A 17728-nucleotide genomic window follows, 5' to 3' on the forward strand; every position below is an offset into this window, starting at 1 on the left:
CAGGTCACAACCACTGTGCCCTTCTTGTATTGAAACAAGAGGGGGATTCCACTTCCCAGGTAGGTGGAAAATAACCCAGGGTTCCTTACTGAAAAAAATTGTGAACCACTGCCTATGACAATCCTTACCATAATGTGTTCATACATCACCTAGCACAGTGAGGCCACAATTCTGATTGAGGCAGCATCTAGATGCTGCTACAATGCAAGATGAGTATTAATACTTGCACGTTCAGCTATGTAAAGATTAACATTGTCTACGTGATGGAAGAAGGGTGAAGGGAGCTAAGCCTGAAACAGTTTTGGCTGGTGTGTGGCGGTGAAGGGGTTTCCTTCCCTACATTTTTTAGAGAGTTAATTTAAGATGTCAAGTTTTGTTAGTGTAACATGAAATCTGACTATTCAAATATGGAAGACATGGATCATATTTTAATGTTGCTGTTTGAACATCTCTGAATTAAGTACAAATGTGTGCAAAGTAGCCAACTTAACGATACTAAATGTCTAAAAATTAAGAGTTAAGGTTGGCCATGCATTTCCAGAACCTGGAAATTGACTAAATTCTCCAAAAAACAGGAAATAAGTAGTACACTGCACCTGCAATGCAACCTTAGTTCTGTGCCCTGCAGCCACTGGGAATGGTTCAGTATAGTTGGTGCCATTAGCAGACATGAAGGACTACATAAAGGTGTCATTACTTGTGCCGTACTCAAGATTTGACTCTGCATTTACCTGCCAGCACTCCAGCTGCATTCACTGTGTTAGGTGTAGCTGAGCAGGTAGAAGACATCTATCTTCTGAGATCTAGCATACCTCATTTCAGCATTCACTTCTGTAGTTTGTGCCAGCAGAGGTGCACAGGGGTCTTGCCATAGGGACTGTCAGAACTCTGGCAATATGCATGATTATAGTACCCAAGACCTGGCGAGAGGTAAGTGAAGGCACCATCTCTGAAAAAATCCTCAGGCCAAAAGGTGGTAGCAAGTCTGGCATAATCTGTGTAGAATCAGCAGAGCCTGTATGCTATGCCTGCTCTAAAACAGAGGTCTACTGTAGGAAAGAGAAGATGTTAGACTTGGATGCTATAGAACACATGATCACTGCAGGGCTGTTAGGCCTGGTACAGGGCTAGTCTGTGTGTATTCAGGCATCGCTCAAGGAGAGTAGAGTTTAAACTACATTGCCAGGATGGTATACACCTAACTCTTCATTTCTTGGTTTTCAGAAGTTTAAATTTAGCCATGCTCCACATTCTGGAAGGGCACAAGACACCACGGGAAACTTTAACTGTGTTACTGAAGTTTGGGGAATATTTTTTAATAAATAACTTTTCAACATTCCCACCTAGCATAGCTCAGCATGCCCCTTCCACTGCTTCTGGTCCTGGGCAAGATTATCACAAAACGCACTGGCTGCATGCATGTCATTTCACTGCCCCTGCATCATCTCCAGTTCTGCTTCTACAGCACAGGCCACCTCACCATGAAGTGGCAGGTGTCAGCAGAGCAGGAGCTCGAAAGAAGAGGCAGGAACAGTGGAGGAACTAGCATGGAGTGTGTGGGAGAAGACAGGAGAGCACGTATATAGGGGAATTTGGGAAGGGAGATGAAGCTGACCAATATTCCCCGCTGTACAGCTCTGACCCCTCCTTTTCCTGCACTGCTCCAACACCCCCCACATTGCCCCTTCCCTCCCACACGGCTCTGACACTGCTCCAACTCTTCCAACATTCCCGCCATCACATCCATTGCCAACCACCCCCACAAACCCTAGGCTCCAAGCCCCCTAGGCACGCCCACATATACTGCTTCAAATGCAAGCACACCCCCAAGCTGCTTCACCCGCACCCTTGCACTCCACACCCCTGGTAAGCTCGCAGAGACCATGGGGGGGTGAGAAGAGATGGGGAGGCTGTGAAGAGTGCATGTACCAGATGGAGGCAGGAAAGTGGTGATGCAGTCCCTACCCACATGCACTGCACATGCTCATTCCCTGTTCCCCATCCCAGAACAGGTCTATCCCTTATTTGTTGAAGGATGATAGAAAGCCTCTTTAGGAAACCCAGTTCTTCAAAGCTCTAGTCAAACTGGGTTTTCGTGTTTTGTGCCTGAATTCTTTACATCAATAAGGTTTGCTGTCCAGGATGTGCTGGCCCAGTGCACAGCTCCAAGGGGCAAAAAGATGACACAGGGACAGGGGCAGGGCCCTCACTTTGTACCCTTCCAAGCCCAGTTCACTCCTCCACACTGCTCCAGCGCTTCCTCCCTCCTCTGACTTTCCTTGTTACCTAACTGGGCACCTTTCTGAGGCACACTCAAAAAAAGTGTAGAGTGTATGTATACGCTACAAGCACTACAGCAGCACACTACAGCGAGGCTACTGTAGCACAGGCACTTGCTACAATGATTGAAGGGTTTTTTCCTGTCACTGTAGTAAATCCACCCCCTCAATAGACAGTACAGTAACTCCTCACTTAAAGTCGTCCCGTTTAACATTGTTTTGTTGTTACGTTGCTGATCAATAAGGGAACATGCTCGTTTAAAGCTGCGCAATGCTCCCTTATAACGTTGTTTGGCAGCCACCTGGTTTGTCCACTGCTTGCAGAAAGAGCAACCTGTTGGAGCTAGTGGTGGGGGCTTCCAACCAAGGTGGACCGGCAGCCCCCATCAGATCACCGCTTCCCTAAATTCCCTGTGAGGCAGCCACCCAGCAGAGTTCTTTCTTAAACATACCCAAGATTTCCCCCTCCCACGCCTGCCCCAAACAGCAGGATCAACCCAGACAAAGGGTTCTTACTGATATAGGGGTTGTTGCTCCCTCTGGTTGGAAGCTCCAGGAGATGGACGCTGCGCTGCTGATCACATCTCGGGATGAAAATGTGCATGGAAGTCTTGCTTCTGTCCCATTCTCCACAAAAAGCTCCTCTGGCGTCTTCACATCAAGTGCTGATACTCTGACTGTTTGGGGGTGGGGAAGAGAAAAAGGAAAAATGAAAGTCAAGAGCAGTCTTCAAGGACCAGCAAAGAACAAGCAACATGGGATGAACTGGTATCACCTCAAGAATTACAAAAGAGAACCAAGAAGGCACAATCACCCCTATGGTGATGGGTTGAGCAGATATCAAAACAAGTTTATAGCATGGACACATTGGCTGGATCCTGCTTCCCCTTTCTTGTGGCTTTTGCTATGGGGTGTTCCATGCCAACAGATGCTTCCTGTAGTGCAGCTGGTGGGAGACAATGTTATAGTACAAAACTCCCTCTATTTACTGCTCCAACTTCCACTGGCAGTTTGAGAAGTTAACCTTGAGAAAGGTTTTGGGCCTGCTGCCAATCCGTTTCCTGCTTGGTTCACACCTCTCTTCTCCCCATAACACTCTGAATCTCTGCTGCAACTGGAACAAAACACCAAATTCAACTCCACTCATGATGAAGCAGGAAAAAACACAACCTTTCAGCTAAGTGCACCACCTAATTCTATAAGGCGTAATGTTACCATTCCCTGGCTCACTTCAGCAGGAGTCCTAAATAAATCAAAGAAATACATATGAATTGTTTGACTTACATTACCAAAGCTTTTAACTCCTACAGCATTTCAGGTGAAGGATCTGTTTAACAAGATTTCTCGTTACTGAGCCTGTGATAGATGTGCTCAGCCAGTCATAGAGACTGGAATCTGTGTCACCCCATCCTTCTCCTCACTTCCAAAACAGAGTGAGCTTCAGAGTATTTTATAACAGAAGTTGGTAACAGCGACTCCGGTGTGCGTTACCATTAGATCTGAATTTAATCTGAAAGGAAGTTGGATCACCTCACACAGCAGGCTTGGAAAACAGCCTATAAATGTCCTTCTATTAAAGAGAGATAGAAATATTTTAAACTGAGGCAGCCTCCAGACACTTAGCTACCATGGGGATGAGTTTTGGTTTAAATACGGACAGTCAAAACAACGTGGAGCAGTAAGTCTGCTGCAGATCTGAAAGCGAGCCCTGAAGACTGCATATGGCTCATTAAAGTAAGTTAATCTTCTGTAGAAGTTAGTCTGTAAAGAGCTCTGGAAGTGCTAGTTATTTATTCTCCTACAGAATAACCTTGTTTAAGAGGCCAGGGGAGGCTGAGCATTACTGACTGCCTTGTCATCACAACTCTTGTATCAAACAGAACAGCACAGAAACAGCGCTCTAAGGGAGGTGGATTTTCGACAAGAGGTTGCGTCAGAGCTTCCCTACTCCCCTACATATAATCTAACTACAGGCCAAGAAATACTCCGTTCCTTGGGTCCCTACTACCAAATGTTTATTCAGAACACACAAGAGATCTTCTGGAAATTCAGTGAATTCATAGCTGCAGTGCTGTACGTAGTTTTTTCTGCTAATGGAGTGGATATTATAATAGAAAACAAACCATTGTTTCAAGTCCAAACCACAGAACAAATCTCCCTTTCAGGTAAAAAGCAAGCAAGATGCCCTCAACATTGGTGTAGGAAGTAAAATCAGCACTGAGACATTGCTTGCCTGTATAGGGGACAGAGGATTCATTGCTACCAACAGCAAGGAGTAAGCACTGACCTGTTTATTCCAAGAAGCCACTGTTGTACATAAATAGCCCTTGGAAGTGTGGTGAAGAAAAGCCTCATCTTCCTCTTTCAGCCCACACTTACTAAGCAGCAGGGATTCGGAGCAATCAAATTTTTGAATTGCTCCGCTCCGGCTCCGGGCATAAAACCTACTGGTCCGCGCTCCAGCTCAGGGCTCCGCTCCAAAGCCCTGCTAAGCAGGAGTTTTACTATCAGAGGATCTGTTGTACACCTGGATATTAATAATCTTTCACTCCTGGAACAGAAGCCAGGTTTCCCAATTAGTTCATAAGTGGACTGTCTCTTGAGGTGCAGACTAAGATTCCCAGTTGACCACATCACAAAGCCACCCCACAATGGACAGTTTAGTCTCACTAGCCACAGACCCTGATGCTTTGATAGAACAGTGTTAAGGGTAGGAGGAGGTAGTAACCCCCTGAATGACAAACAGCCAGCCGGAACTAGAGGATACAATACAGCAGAGTCTCCAAAGTTGTAACCTCACTGAAGATCAGATCATACAGACTTGAACCCTGCAGCAACATAACCGCATTCATCTCAGGAACAAAGACAGCTCCCGTTTATAGTCTCCAGCCAACCCTGATACCAGCATCATTGAATCTATGACCATATCCTCAAATCCCAAACAGACAGGATTGTGATACAGAACACCATCCTTCAGCTATCCCTTCCCATCTCTCCCTGCAACAGTCAGGAATCATATTAGCCTGAAAGAGCTCAGGGTCACCTCATGCAGTGCCTCTGACACAGCTGCAGAACATTCTGGAATAAGAGTGTCCCCATAGGAATTCTATTGGTTTAAACTCCAACAAAGAACGCAGCAACTTCGGCACAACTTGGAGCGCTGCTGCTGCAGATAGAACTTGGCACCAATATCTGGCACTCTCATAGGCTATGCTCTACCAAAAAACCAGAGCCGGCTCCAGGCACCAGCCCAGCAAGCAGGTGCTTGGGACGGCCAACAGTGAGGGGCGGCACGTCGGGCTCTTCGGCAGCAATTCAGCGGCAGGTCCCTCACTCCCTCAGAGCGAATTGCCACCGAAGACTGAAGCTGATCACGATCTCGGCTTTTTTTCCTCTCCCCCCCACCTTGGGGCGCAAAAACCCTGGAGCCGGCCCTGCAAACAACAGGCTGGTCTCTAAACCACACACCCTTGGAGATTATACTCACTTGCAGGCAGAACAATATGGTACAGCTCCCCCATAACTCTAGTCTACAAGCAATTCTATCTAAGTTCTTCAGGGAAGGAGATTTTCCAGAAATCTTGCTTTTTTTGCTTCCATGGCAATCTATAGAGATAAGAGGCCAGTAAAACGCATTAGGTCCAACTGGGTAGTTATCTAATCATTCAGATTGGTACTTAGTCCAAATTTGCCCTCCCTTAAGTCACTGTACCTACAAAAGTAGGTAAAAATCGAGGCGTCTCTTCCTCTCTTCCCTTCTCCATAAGGAAATAGTCAGCTGAAGAACAGGCTCCCAATCAAAATTGTGGTTTTAAAGTGCCTTACTCAGTTTCCTGATCTTTGCCTAAATACAGAAGCTAGCAGTTGAGGCAGCCATCCAGAGCTACAAATGCAGTTTTTTCCAAACAGCACCCACAACTCCAACCATCTAGTGCAGCGTTTCTCATACGTGGCCACCAGGGGCTGAGATTGTGGGGAGGAGGAAGGGGAGCAGTGGCCCCTCCCTGGTGTTCCTGGATGCACAGCCTTGGTGTTGGTTGCTGGGGCTTCCAGCAGATATTGGGTCCTGCCCCCCTCTGGAGTCACCTGGGGCACAACACCAGAGGAGCAGGCAGCTGGTGAGTTCCCCATTTACGCAGATGTGGTGGGGCTCAAGCTTTGGGCTTCAACCTTGGGGTGGCAGGCTCTGGCCACAAGGATTCAGGCTCCAGCCCCCTGCTGCCTCCCCCGATCCTCCATCCAGGACCTTAATTTGTCCCTAAACTTGCCGGGGCTAAGTCTGCTGTGAAAAGCCATACTTGTATGTTTGTTGATATCGCGTTTCACAGCCGACATACTAACTAGCTCTAAATAAATTACTATGATTTGTACATGTATATGTACATCTTTGTTTTTCCTAAAGCTAATTAAGTATTTTAGGGAAAAGTGTGAGCAGCCACCAGCAAGAGTTGGTGGCTGCACTCTGAGGCCACCAAATAATTTGTCCTGAGAACCCTAGTGTCTACAATGGTAGGTTTGGAGATCAAGAAACTATGTTTAAGCTCTGCTCCACATGGGAAAATTGACCAAAATAGCTATTGTAGAATAATTTTTTCTCCATTTGGTGTAATCAAGCCAAGAAAGAGTAAAATAAAAGCAGAATCATAAACAGATAAACTCAAGGAGGAAGTTGAAATACCAAATACAGAACCCCATACTCTGCTACGTGGCATTAAACAAGATGAGAATAACCAGGAAAGTTAATTGCACTTGAACATCTCTTGTGGAAGTGTAAATCTTAGGTATAATTATGAAGAAGCAGACATCACTGTGTGCAGGTATGCTTTTTCTCAGCTAGAAACAGTCTTTGGGTAGGTTAATAACACCTACTTACCAGAGGTGCATCGGCAAAGTACAAGCAGCAATGGCACAAAGCCTCTCTGTAGATGGTCATAACTAACCCTATTATCAGCCTGACTATATCAGTAACTAGACCTTCCCTGCCTCTCAGGGTACGTCTAGACTACCTGCCGTATCAGCGGGTAGCGATCGATTTCTCGGGGATCAATATATCGTGTCTCATCTAGACGTCATATATCGATCTCCGAACACGCTCCCGTCGACTCCAGAACTCCACTAGCGCGAACGGTGGTAGCGGAGGCAACAGGGGGAGCCGCGGACATCCATCCCGGGCCGTGAGGACGAGAGGTAAATCGATCTAAGATACTTCGACTTCAGCTACTCTATTCACGTAGCTGAAGTTGCATACCTTAGATCCCCCCCCCCCCACTGTAGACCAGCCCTCAGAGGCAGGCTCTACAGCAATCATCCTGTAGTAGGGAGAAAATGGAAGGTTATTCAGCATAACTGTAAAGTTGCTTTACAGAACAGATGTTCATGACCAAAACTGTTTCCAAGCTAAGTTACCCATTTTGACCCCTAAAACTTATTATTAGTCTTCACCCAATTAGACCAAGTGGTCTTGTGGCAGAACAAGCTTGTAGTTTGCTTAGAAACCAGTCCTATATATTTTTCCATCTCTCATTTCTCATGAAGTTATCCACTGGGTGACACTCAGTTTAAGAGGAGGTTGAAGTGACAGGAGTGGGGAAGTCTAAGGCCATGGCTACACTTGCAGATTTGCAGCGCTGCAGCAGGGTGTGAAAAAACACCCCCTCCAGCGCTGCAAGTTGCAGTGCTGCAAAGCGCCAGTGTGATCAGAGCCCCAGCGCTGGGAGCACAGCTCCCAGCGCTGTACGTTAATCCCCATAGGGAGGTGGAGTACGGACAGCGCTGGGAGAGCTCTCCCCCAGCGCTGGCACTCCGACCACACTCGCGCTTCAAAGCGCTGCCGCGGGAGCGCTCCCGTGGCAGCTCCCGCGGCAGCGCTGTGCAGCGCTAAGTGTAGCCATAGCCTAAGTGTCACTGCTATCTGCTCCTTAGCCCTGCTCTTTACATCCCTCCACTGGCTCTCCCTTCTCTATCACATCAAACACAAGCTACTTACCTTCACTTTCAATGCCCTTCACAGCCTAATCCCGCCCTGCCTATCATCTCACATTTGCTATCAAGCTCTGGCCCAAGAAGGCTGCCTCCATCACCCACTTGTTAAACTTTCAAACAAGCATCTTTGTGTCCTCTGCATACCTCATCACTCCTCACACTTAGGAGCTCCCTATAAACATCTGCAATCCTACTCCATTAACCCTCCTTCAAATCCCTCTTCAACTCCTTTGCCGTGATGGCTACAAAAAAACCCAACTATTAGGCCATTGCTGTGTTGAGAGCACTGCCTATGATGCGGACCAATATTATTTCTTGTACTCCTCTATCTGTCTCTTCTTATATACAGACTATGTCTATACATACAGCGCTGCAGCTCTCCATTGGCATAAAAAACCCTCCTCCGCAAGCAGCATAAACTATGACGGTGGGAGAAGCTGACACAGTGCTGTGCACCTGAACGCTTATGTTGGTATAATTTATGTCACTCGGAATATTCACACACACATTTTGCCAACATAGGCTGTAGTGTAGACATAGCCTCAGAGCGTAAACTTTTGAGGCAGGGACTGTCTTTGTTCTGTGTTCAGTGCCTAGCATAATGGGTCCTGGTCTATGACTAGGGCTCCTAGGTGCTCCGATAATACAAATAAAGTGATAGAGATAAACTTTCACACCGCATAAGTGTGAAAATTAAGTGAAATAAGATTAAGGTTAAAATGAAAGTCAAAAGACTTAAGTAAACAGGATGTTAATAAGGTAATTAAATAAAGCAAGATGAAAGGACAAGTAAAGGTATGGAACTGAGGTGCTGAAGTGATATCACAAGGTTGGCGTCTGTCCCAGAGTAAGTCCTGCTGACAGTTTTAGGTTTAAGTAGCAGTGTGGTAATTTGTATGAAATTCTGCAGGGGCCAATAATGCCACCACCCACCGAGGCTTTGTCTTCGTGAGGAAGAGAGGAGTTCTTAACAAATCAAATCAAGAATACACCTTCCTCTCCCACTTCAGTGAAGACAAGGCAGGTTTGTGTTTTCACAAGATTTAGCAGGTAGTGTTAAAGACTAGATTTCCTCCAGTTTTAATTCAAACTGCCAATTTGCAGGTTGGAGTTTTAATTCAACCTTCTAATTAGTGTGAAAACTGAGGGAAATCAAGTCTAACACAACCTGCTCATTCTTGTGAAGACTCCAGACTGCCATGTCTTCATTAGACATCAAGTGAGTTCACTAACTCAACTTAACACCCTTTTTCCTAGTGAAGACAGCCGAATAGGAAAAAATGACATGACTAAGGCTACGTCTACACTGGCAATTGAAGGACAAAACTTTTGTCTTTCAGAGGTGTTTGGAGAAGGGGGAAAAAAAACCCTGAAAGAAAAGTTTTGCCGGTGATAAGCACCAGTGTGAACAGCGTTTTGTCAGCAGGAGTGCTCTTCTGCCAACAACGCAAACGCTGCTTGTTGGGGACGGAAGTTTTTTGTCGTCAGGAGAGCCAACAAACAGCAGCTACACTGCGCCACTTTTAGCGGTCTGGCTGTAGTGACACAGCCATGTCGCTAAAAGCTGTGTAGTATAGAGATAGCCTAAATTTTGAGTGCTTAAAACCCCACCACAATCTCCATCCTACCTTGGTATTGAAGGGTCACCACCTCATCCAGATATAGAGATTCTATTGGCTAAGGTTTGCTAGTTAGCAACAAACGACTCATTTTGACTGCCTTCACGACCATTCCTACCAATACATAGTCATAAAGTTTCACAACTGAAGATTTTTTTTTATTTCCAAGAGAAATTAGGGGATGGCACCATCTAAATGAGGGAGACACTTCTCTTGCATTGACAATAGCTACTGTTGGACCATAAAGGAAGAGAGAAGAGACTGATGACAAACAATGAGTGAGTAGAAAGAGGAACAGAGAAAATCCATAAGGTGGACTTAGGAAGTGCAAATAAAAATTCTATAGAAGGCAGTTTTTAATCACAAAAATGGTGAGTCAGTGGAGTTGTTGGGTCTTTACAGTGTAATTGAGGAGTCATTGCTAGGGCAGAACAGGAAAGGAAACAGTTACCACACTCAGATTTTCCACGTTTTATATAAAACCAAGAACTTTGTTCCTCTTTTACTTAAAGTCTTAAGTAAGTTGTATATCACACTATGATTACCACACATTCAATTCTTTTCCCCTGGGGGACATTCCCCATACCGCCACAATTAAGCAACAATATTGCTTAACAATATTAATAACAGTTAAAAAAAAAGTATGTCAAAGAATGGCATTCTGCCATTGTAAAACCAGAAGGGTGAAAATATAACCAGTTGGTACAGCTTTGGGCATTTTACAAGTGTCCTGAAGTCCCATCTTTATCTCTACGCTGCTGAGACACTTACTGGCAAGGGTCCTTATTCTAAGAAGCCTCTTACTCCATTATGCTTCGCTGCCCAATCTTTGCCCCAGTAAGATCTCAAGAGCTGGAAAGGGACCCAAGAGCTGCATCAAGTTTGCATGAGATGGAGCACACACTGCAGCCACCCTCATCCTTAATATACCAGGGAAGCCTGTGAAGACTAAATGCCACAGTAACAAATTATTCTGATCAAGATGGAGCATTGCATACTGGACCCTGTAGTATATAGGGGCTGCACACACATCTTAAGGATTAAATCCCACAGGCCAGTGTAACAATGCATGGACATTGCATATGATCTGTGCTAGAAAAGTACCGCGGGGGGGGGGGGAAGAAGAAGGTTTCAAGTTTTTTTTTTTGGTTTTTTTTTTTGATAATGGACATCAGCAAAAGGAGAAGATACCTGGACAGTACCTTTAATACACTGTACAAGTTTTTTTTTCCTGTAGTTCAAACTGGGAGAAGACAGTTACATCAGTAGCAAGGGGCACAGGGGCAACTTTCCTTCCACTGCCTTTAGGTGCATGTATGGCACATTTTCAAGTCTATTGTGCAATTGAAAAATGGAGGCGTGCAATTTCACAGTGAGGCAGATTTCCAGGAAAAGTACCACAACCTTGACCTGCGGCTCTTAATGTGTGCATGTATTTATTTAATAATTTACATTTTCCATGCTTATCTAGACTTGAGGAATGGCATTATCTTGTAAGCTTGTAGACTTTAGTCTCTTGTATACACTAGACACAAGACAATAGATGGTTGGAATTTTTTCAAGCTTCCTTAGACAAGGCAATAAAAGCCTAAAAAATTCCACCTTTTCTAATTCTACTTCTGAACTGGAGTTAGCAACATCTGGGATCTTAGTGTACACACCCCACTGGCTGCTGGTACAGTCTTCAGCACAGGATTATCTAAGCCTGCTCACAGCAAGTTTTGTCAACATGATGCTGCAAACTGTCAGCAGCTGCTGGATTGCCTACCCTAGGGTTCCCAACATTCCTAACATCAGTTCAGTTGAACATGTGTTGGCAACAGATGCTCAGCTGGATGAGGTTTTTCTCCCAGCCAGTGGTAGAGACCTCCAAACATCTGCAGCCAAATTCCCTGCAAACCCAGCCTTGGTCCTTGAAACATCTGGCTACTAAGCACATGCTCAAACAAATTGATATATAGATTCAGTTTTTAGGAACTTGATTATCCAAAAATCAATTCCAATATATCCAATTCCAGAAAATGTTTTTCTTTAATAGATCTGCCAAATGTTGGTATTTGTAGGCATACTCCCTCACTCTGAGTTAATTTTAAGTAGTTTACATTTTTCCCTCATGAGGAAGGATTTTGCTGTGTTTCAAGGAGAGACTTTATGAACCTTTCTTGTATCGTCCTGTTTTGGACTACTGTTTTAAAAAAAAGACACAATTGGTAAAGAGAGGCAAAGTGGATGAGGTAATATCTTCTATTGGACCAACTTTTGTTGGTGAAAGACAAGCTTTGGAGCTACAAGTGCTCTTCAGGTCGTCTTGACTTTTTTTTTTTAAATCAGCTTTCCTCCCTAGTGCATTGCAGCTTTTAAAACAATTGTTGCAGTTATTTCTGCTGCTCCTTGCACTCGGACTCGATTTACAGCTCTTGGTTTGCAATATTCACTTTGGTGCTAATGTGTCAAAGAATTTGGTGGGACTAAGTGGAGAATACTTTCCACTCCTAGTGTACATTTTCTCAAGTTCTCAAACAAACAAACATTCTCAAGTCTCAACTCCACCCTTTTTCCAGATGGGCAAGCTTGGTACATAGCCTGAGGCCTGGTCTCAAGTTGAATATGAGGCTGACATAGCTACGTTGGTCAGGAGTGTGGATTTTTCCACACCTGTGACCAACATAGCTAGGTCAGCCTCTTATTTAAGTGGTGACCAGGCCTCAGGCTAACATAATGGCTAGACCAGTGTGACGTTCCCCTGGTGTTATCTGGAGCGATCTAGCAGATCACCGGTCCAATCCTCGACTCTGGGAGCCAGCCTTACCCAACTCCACTGTGAGAACCCCAACTCCCAGGCTATTCATGCACAGCCTCTGGCATGTAAGCTGCTCCCAGTTACACGAGTGAGCACTTTTGGTCAGCCACTGCTTGGATTGTGCACCCGAATGCACTAGCCAATATCTCTGGTCCCAGACACAACCCTGGCAACCTCCGTCTTGCAGTGCCCAGTTATACATGCTGGACGCTGCAAGCTTATATGAGTTCATCAATTTAACAAAAATATTGATATGGACCAGGCTTCTTATCCCAAAGGGAGTCTCTGGCACCCTTCAAACCAAATGCACTGCTTCACGTAGAAAAAAATATATAGATTTTAAGTGATTATACGTCAAAGCACAAGTTCAGATTTGGTCAAATGAAATGAAAGCAAAACACATTCTAAGCTGATCTTAACACTTTCAGTGACATTACAACTTAGATGCTTCTCACTATAAGCTGGCTAGTTGCCCTTCAGCCAGGCTCTCCCTTTCGATCAGCACTTCAGTCGCTTGCTGGTGGTGTCTGTAGACAGAGGTGGAAGAGGGAAAGAGCATGGAAAAGTCTCTCCCTTTTATCATGTTCTTTCTTCCCTGACTTGGCTTTGCCCCCACCCCTATAGGGTCAGGTAAGCATTACCTCATCCTAGTCCCAAACTGACCAAGGGAAGGGGGGGGGGGGGAAACACTCCAGGGTCTAACAGATCCTTTGTTGGGGCTTGGCTACACTTACAAGTTGCAGCGCTGGGAGTTACAGCGCTGGTCATGCAGCTGTGTAGGGCCAGCGCTGGAGTGTGGCCACACTGACAGCTACCAGCGCTGCAGTGTGGCCACACTTGCAGCACTTTCCAGCGCTGTATTGAGAGGTGCATTGTGGGCAGCTATCCCAAAGAGCACCTCGTCCCGTTTTGGCGCCGAGTATTGTGGGAAGGGGAAGGAAGTGTGTGGGTCATTCCGCTTCCTGTTCCAACGCCCCGTGGTGCATCGCTTCACATCCCAGCATTCTGTCTTTCTGGCAACATTTGGCACCATTGTGAGTGTCTTTCTGCTCTGTGTGTGAATCGCGATTTCTGTGGGAAATGGAGCCCGAGCTGCTGAGGACTGTGCTGATGAGTGTCGCTAGCACAACACGTTTGGCAGTCGAGCTATTCCTTCAGCTCCAAAGTGACAGTGAGGAGTCTGACGATGATATCGATATCGATTCTCCTGCCGCGTGTGACACCAAAGTGCTTGTGGCATTCACAGAAATGCTCAGCACCGTTGAACGCCGCTTTTGGGCTCGGGAAACAAGCACTGAGTGGTGGGATCACATCGTCATGGAAGTCTGGGATGACGAGCAGTGGCTGCAGAACTTTCGTATGAGAAAAGCCACTTTCATGGGACTGTGTGCTGAGCTCGCCCCCACTCTGCGGCGCAAGGACACAAGATTGAGAGCTGCCCTGACGGTGGAAAAGCGGGTGGCTATTGCAATCTGGAAGCTGGCAACTCCAGACAGCTACCGGTCGTCAGTCGGAACCAGTTTGGTGTGGGAAAGTCGACCGTGGGAATCGTTTTGATGCAAGTTTGCAAGGCAATTAATCGCATCCTGCTAAGAAAGACCGTGACTCTGGGGAGCGTGCAGGACATTGTGGATGGCTTTGCACAAATGGGTTTCCCTAACTGTGGAGGGGCGATAGATGGGACGCATATTCCTATTCTGGCCCCCCCCCCCCCACCTGGCATCAGAGTACGTTAATCGTAAGGGGTATTTCTCTATGGTTCTCCAGGCGCTTGTGGATCACCGCGGGCGTTTCACTGACATTTACACAGGCTGGCCTGAAAAGGTGCATGATGCACACATCTTTCGGAACAGTGGCCTGTTCAGGAAGATGCAGGCAGGGACTTTTTTCCCCCAGATAGGAAGATCACAGTAGGGGATGTCGAAATGCCCACTGTGATCCTTGGAGACCCCGCATACCCGTTACTGCCTTGGCTCATGAAACCCTATACAGGGAAGCTTGACAGGAGCAAGGACCGGTTCAACTACAGGCTGAGCCGGTGCAGAATGACTGTGGAGTGTGCTTTTGGGCGTTTAAAAGCCCGCTGGAGATGTCTGTATGGGAAGCTAGACTTGGGGGAAAGCAGCATCCCCGCGGTTATATGCGCTTGCTGTACCCTCCATAATATTTGTGAAGGGAAGGGTGAAACATTCAGTCAGGCATGGACCACTGAGGTTCAAGTCCTGGAGGCTGAATATGCACAGCCAGAGAGCAGGGCTAATAGAGAGGCCCAGCACAGGGCTACAAGGATTAGGGATGCCTTGAGGGAAGAATTTGAGGCTGAAAGCCAACAGTAATGTTTGCTGCCTTGCATGGGAGTGAATTGCACTGTTTACACTGTTATTCTATTATCCCTAATAATAATATGATTTGCAGTGCCTCTTTCTTTACTGGGCTAAGGTATCTTTAACTATCTGCTATAATAAAGACTGTTTTCAAAGCCAAGAATTGTTTTATTGAAAAGAAAAAAACTTCCTTGACAGACACACAACATTTCATGAAAACAAGAGGGCAGGGGTGTGGGTTGGTGAACTGTACAGTCACAAGTTTGCATATGTCCTGTCTGGAGTGCTGTTTAATGAATCCTGCACTTCAGGGTGCATATACTGCATGGTGATGGGGGTTGAGTGCAGAGGGTAAGGGTGGTGGTAGGTATCAGGGCTGGTTGGTGAACGTACAGGTGTTGGAGGCAGCTGGTGGTGGTAAGAACCTGAATGCTGGGGAAAGGCGGTTTGAGCTGACATTGGGGCACAAGGCAAAAAGCTTTGGGACGGGGGGGCTGTGGGGCAGCACGGGACTGCTCTGCCTGCATGGCTACGATAGCCTGGAGAGAGTCCGCTTGGCGCGACAGGATGTCTAGCAGCTGGTTTGTGCTTTTCCTCTTTGCCACAGCGTTTCTACGCCAATGTCTCTGGCGGATCATGCTTTCCTTCTCTCTCCACTCCTTCAATTCCTTTCTCTCTGTAGCAGAGTGATGAAGAACAGTTTTCAGCATGTCCTCTTTGCTCTTTCGGGGATTTTTTCTCAAATTTTGAAGCCTCTGTGCAGTGGAACATCTGCTCAGTCCAGTAGTCAAGGTCACTGTAGAAACCCAGAAATGACAACATTTAACAGGGGCAGCATTGTATCCACTATCTCCAGACATGAATTGTTACACTGAGGGAGTTCTCACTTTAGCATTCTTTTACCACACGCATAACACGACAGAAGCCACGAAATGGTGAGTGAGGGGTGCTTATAGAGGGAGAAGTGGGGCTTGATTGATAGAGGGGAGCTGGTTGCTTCGGGTAATCTGGAGTGATAGAGGGGTTGAGTGAAGATGCAGCTGCAGGGGTGATCTTCAGTATCTCCCTATCTCTTCACTAAAGAGTCTCCCAACATTTTTCACAGGAGTTAATCCTGGAAGATGTCTCCCTGCTGCGAGTCACTAGGGAACAGCGGGAGGCTCTTTTACAGCAATGTGGATTCCACCCGGGACCCTACGCGGCTTGCCTGTGTTCAGAAATGGTCCCCCCCCACTCGCAGCACAGTGGCGCGGACGCGTCAGCGTGACTGGGACAAGGAACACAGTGGCTCTGCCTATAAACCTGCGCAGGCATATTGCCCACGCTCTGGCTGAAACTTTTGCTGAGATAACTGAAGCAGATTACCGCGACGTCATAGACCACATCAACGGGCTATTCTAGTCTGGCATGCATGCAGCCATAACCCCCCTTCCTCTCCAGAAACATTTCCACCCAGAAAATAAAAGCCGCTTACCGTTAACCCGCTCCTCTGCTTGTCCTTCTGCAACTGCTGGCTGCTGCGATTGGGTACTTTCCTCCTGGCTTGAGAAGAGCTCCTGGCTGCATGCCCACTCTGGGGTGTCTTCCCCCATCCCAGTAGCTTCACTCGCGGTTTCCTCCCCCCCCCCGCCGCCTCCGCCTCCTCCTCCTGTCCCCCAGCCTGCTCAGAAGTGTCCATCGTTGTCCTGGGATTGGCAGTGGGGTCACCCCCAAGTATCTCGTCCATCTCCCTGTAAAAACGGCAGGTCGTGGGGGCAGCTCCGGATCGGCGATTCCCCTCGCGGGCTTTGTAATAGGCACTCCGCAGCTCTTTAACTTTCACCCTGCATTGTAGTGCGTCCCGATCATGGCCCCTATCCAGCATGGCCCTTGATATCTGCTCAAAGATATCGTAATTCCTACGGCCGGAGCGCAGCTGTGCCTGCACAGATTCCTCCCCCCAAACACTGATGAGGTCCATCAGCTCGCCATTGCTCCATGCTGGGGCTCGTTTGCCACGTGGAGGCATGGTCACCTGGAAAGATTAACTGATTGCACTCCACACCTGGCTGCAGCGAACAGGAAGGAGATTTTTAAAATTCCCGGGGCATTTAAAGGGCGGGTCACCTGAGGCAAGAGCAGTAGAGTGCAAACTGATGAGCAGAGTGGCTGAACAGGAATTCTGGGATACCTCCTTATTCCCTGGAGGACAATTAAAGCGCTGGTGAGTGTCCACACCTGCTGAGCAGCGCTGGATCACCAGCGCTGCACTCCTTATACCCCTGCCGGGATGGGTTTTCAGCCAGCGCTGCAACCAGGGAGTTGCAGCGCTGGTTGTGCCCTGCAAGTGTGGACGGGGTGTAATTGCAGCGCTGGAAAGCCTCCACCAGCGCTGCAACTTGTAAGTGTAGCCAAGCCCTTGCTGCCTAGGCCAGTGTCCTTTGTTCCTGGGAGGCTGGGCTGGGTTTGTCCCATACATGCCCTGATGAGGTGTGAACTGCCCCTCTGTTCCTGGAGAGTTTTGCCTGGGCTTGTTTTAAGCCAGTGGTTCTCAAACTTTTGTACTGGTGACCCATTTCACACAGCAAACCTCTGAGTGCGACCCACCCTAATAAATATATAAAAAAGTGTTTTTAATTTAACACCATTATAAATGCTGGAGGCAAAGCAGGGTTTGGGGGTGGAGGCTGACAGCTCACGACCCCCCAGGTAATAACCTCCTGACCCCTACTTTGAGAATCCCTG

At 46.9% G+C, this 17728-nt stretch overlaps 1 protein-coding gene across 2 annotated transcripts in view; it reads right to left on the bottom strand.

Moving 5' to 3' along the window:
* Nucleotides 1-17728, bottom strand: part of MPZL1 (myelin protein zero like 1) — a 54059-nt gene that overhangs the window by 26932 nt on the left and 9399 nt on the right. Inside the window, exons 2-3 of one of the 2 annotated variants that reach the window (XM_045001961.1) lie at nucleotides 5767-5885; nucleotides 2796-2956 (exon numbers count right to left, since the gene is read on the bottom strand). In XM_045001961.1, the coding sequence (XP_044857896.1) occupies nucleotides 2796-2956; nucleotides 5767-5800 (195 nt within the window). In that variant the 5' untranslated portion in view covers nucleotides 5801-5885. The remainder of the gene's footprint in view (nucleotides 1-2795; nucleotides 2957-5766; nucleotides 5886-17728) is intronic. The other variant, XM_045001960.1, reaches the window with a different exon arrangement.

Source organism: Mauremys mutica, chromosome 1, assembly GCF_020497125.1.
Source record: "Mauremys mutica isolate MM-2020 ecotype Southern chromosome 1, ASM2049712v1, whole genome shotgun sequence".
Taxonomy (NCBI): Eukaryota; Metazoa; Chordata; order Testudines; family Geoemydidae; genus Mauremys; species Mauremys mutica.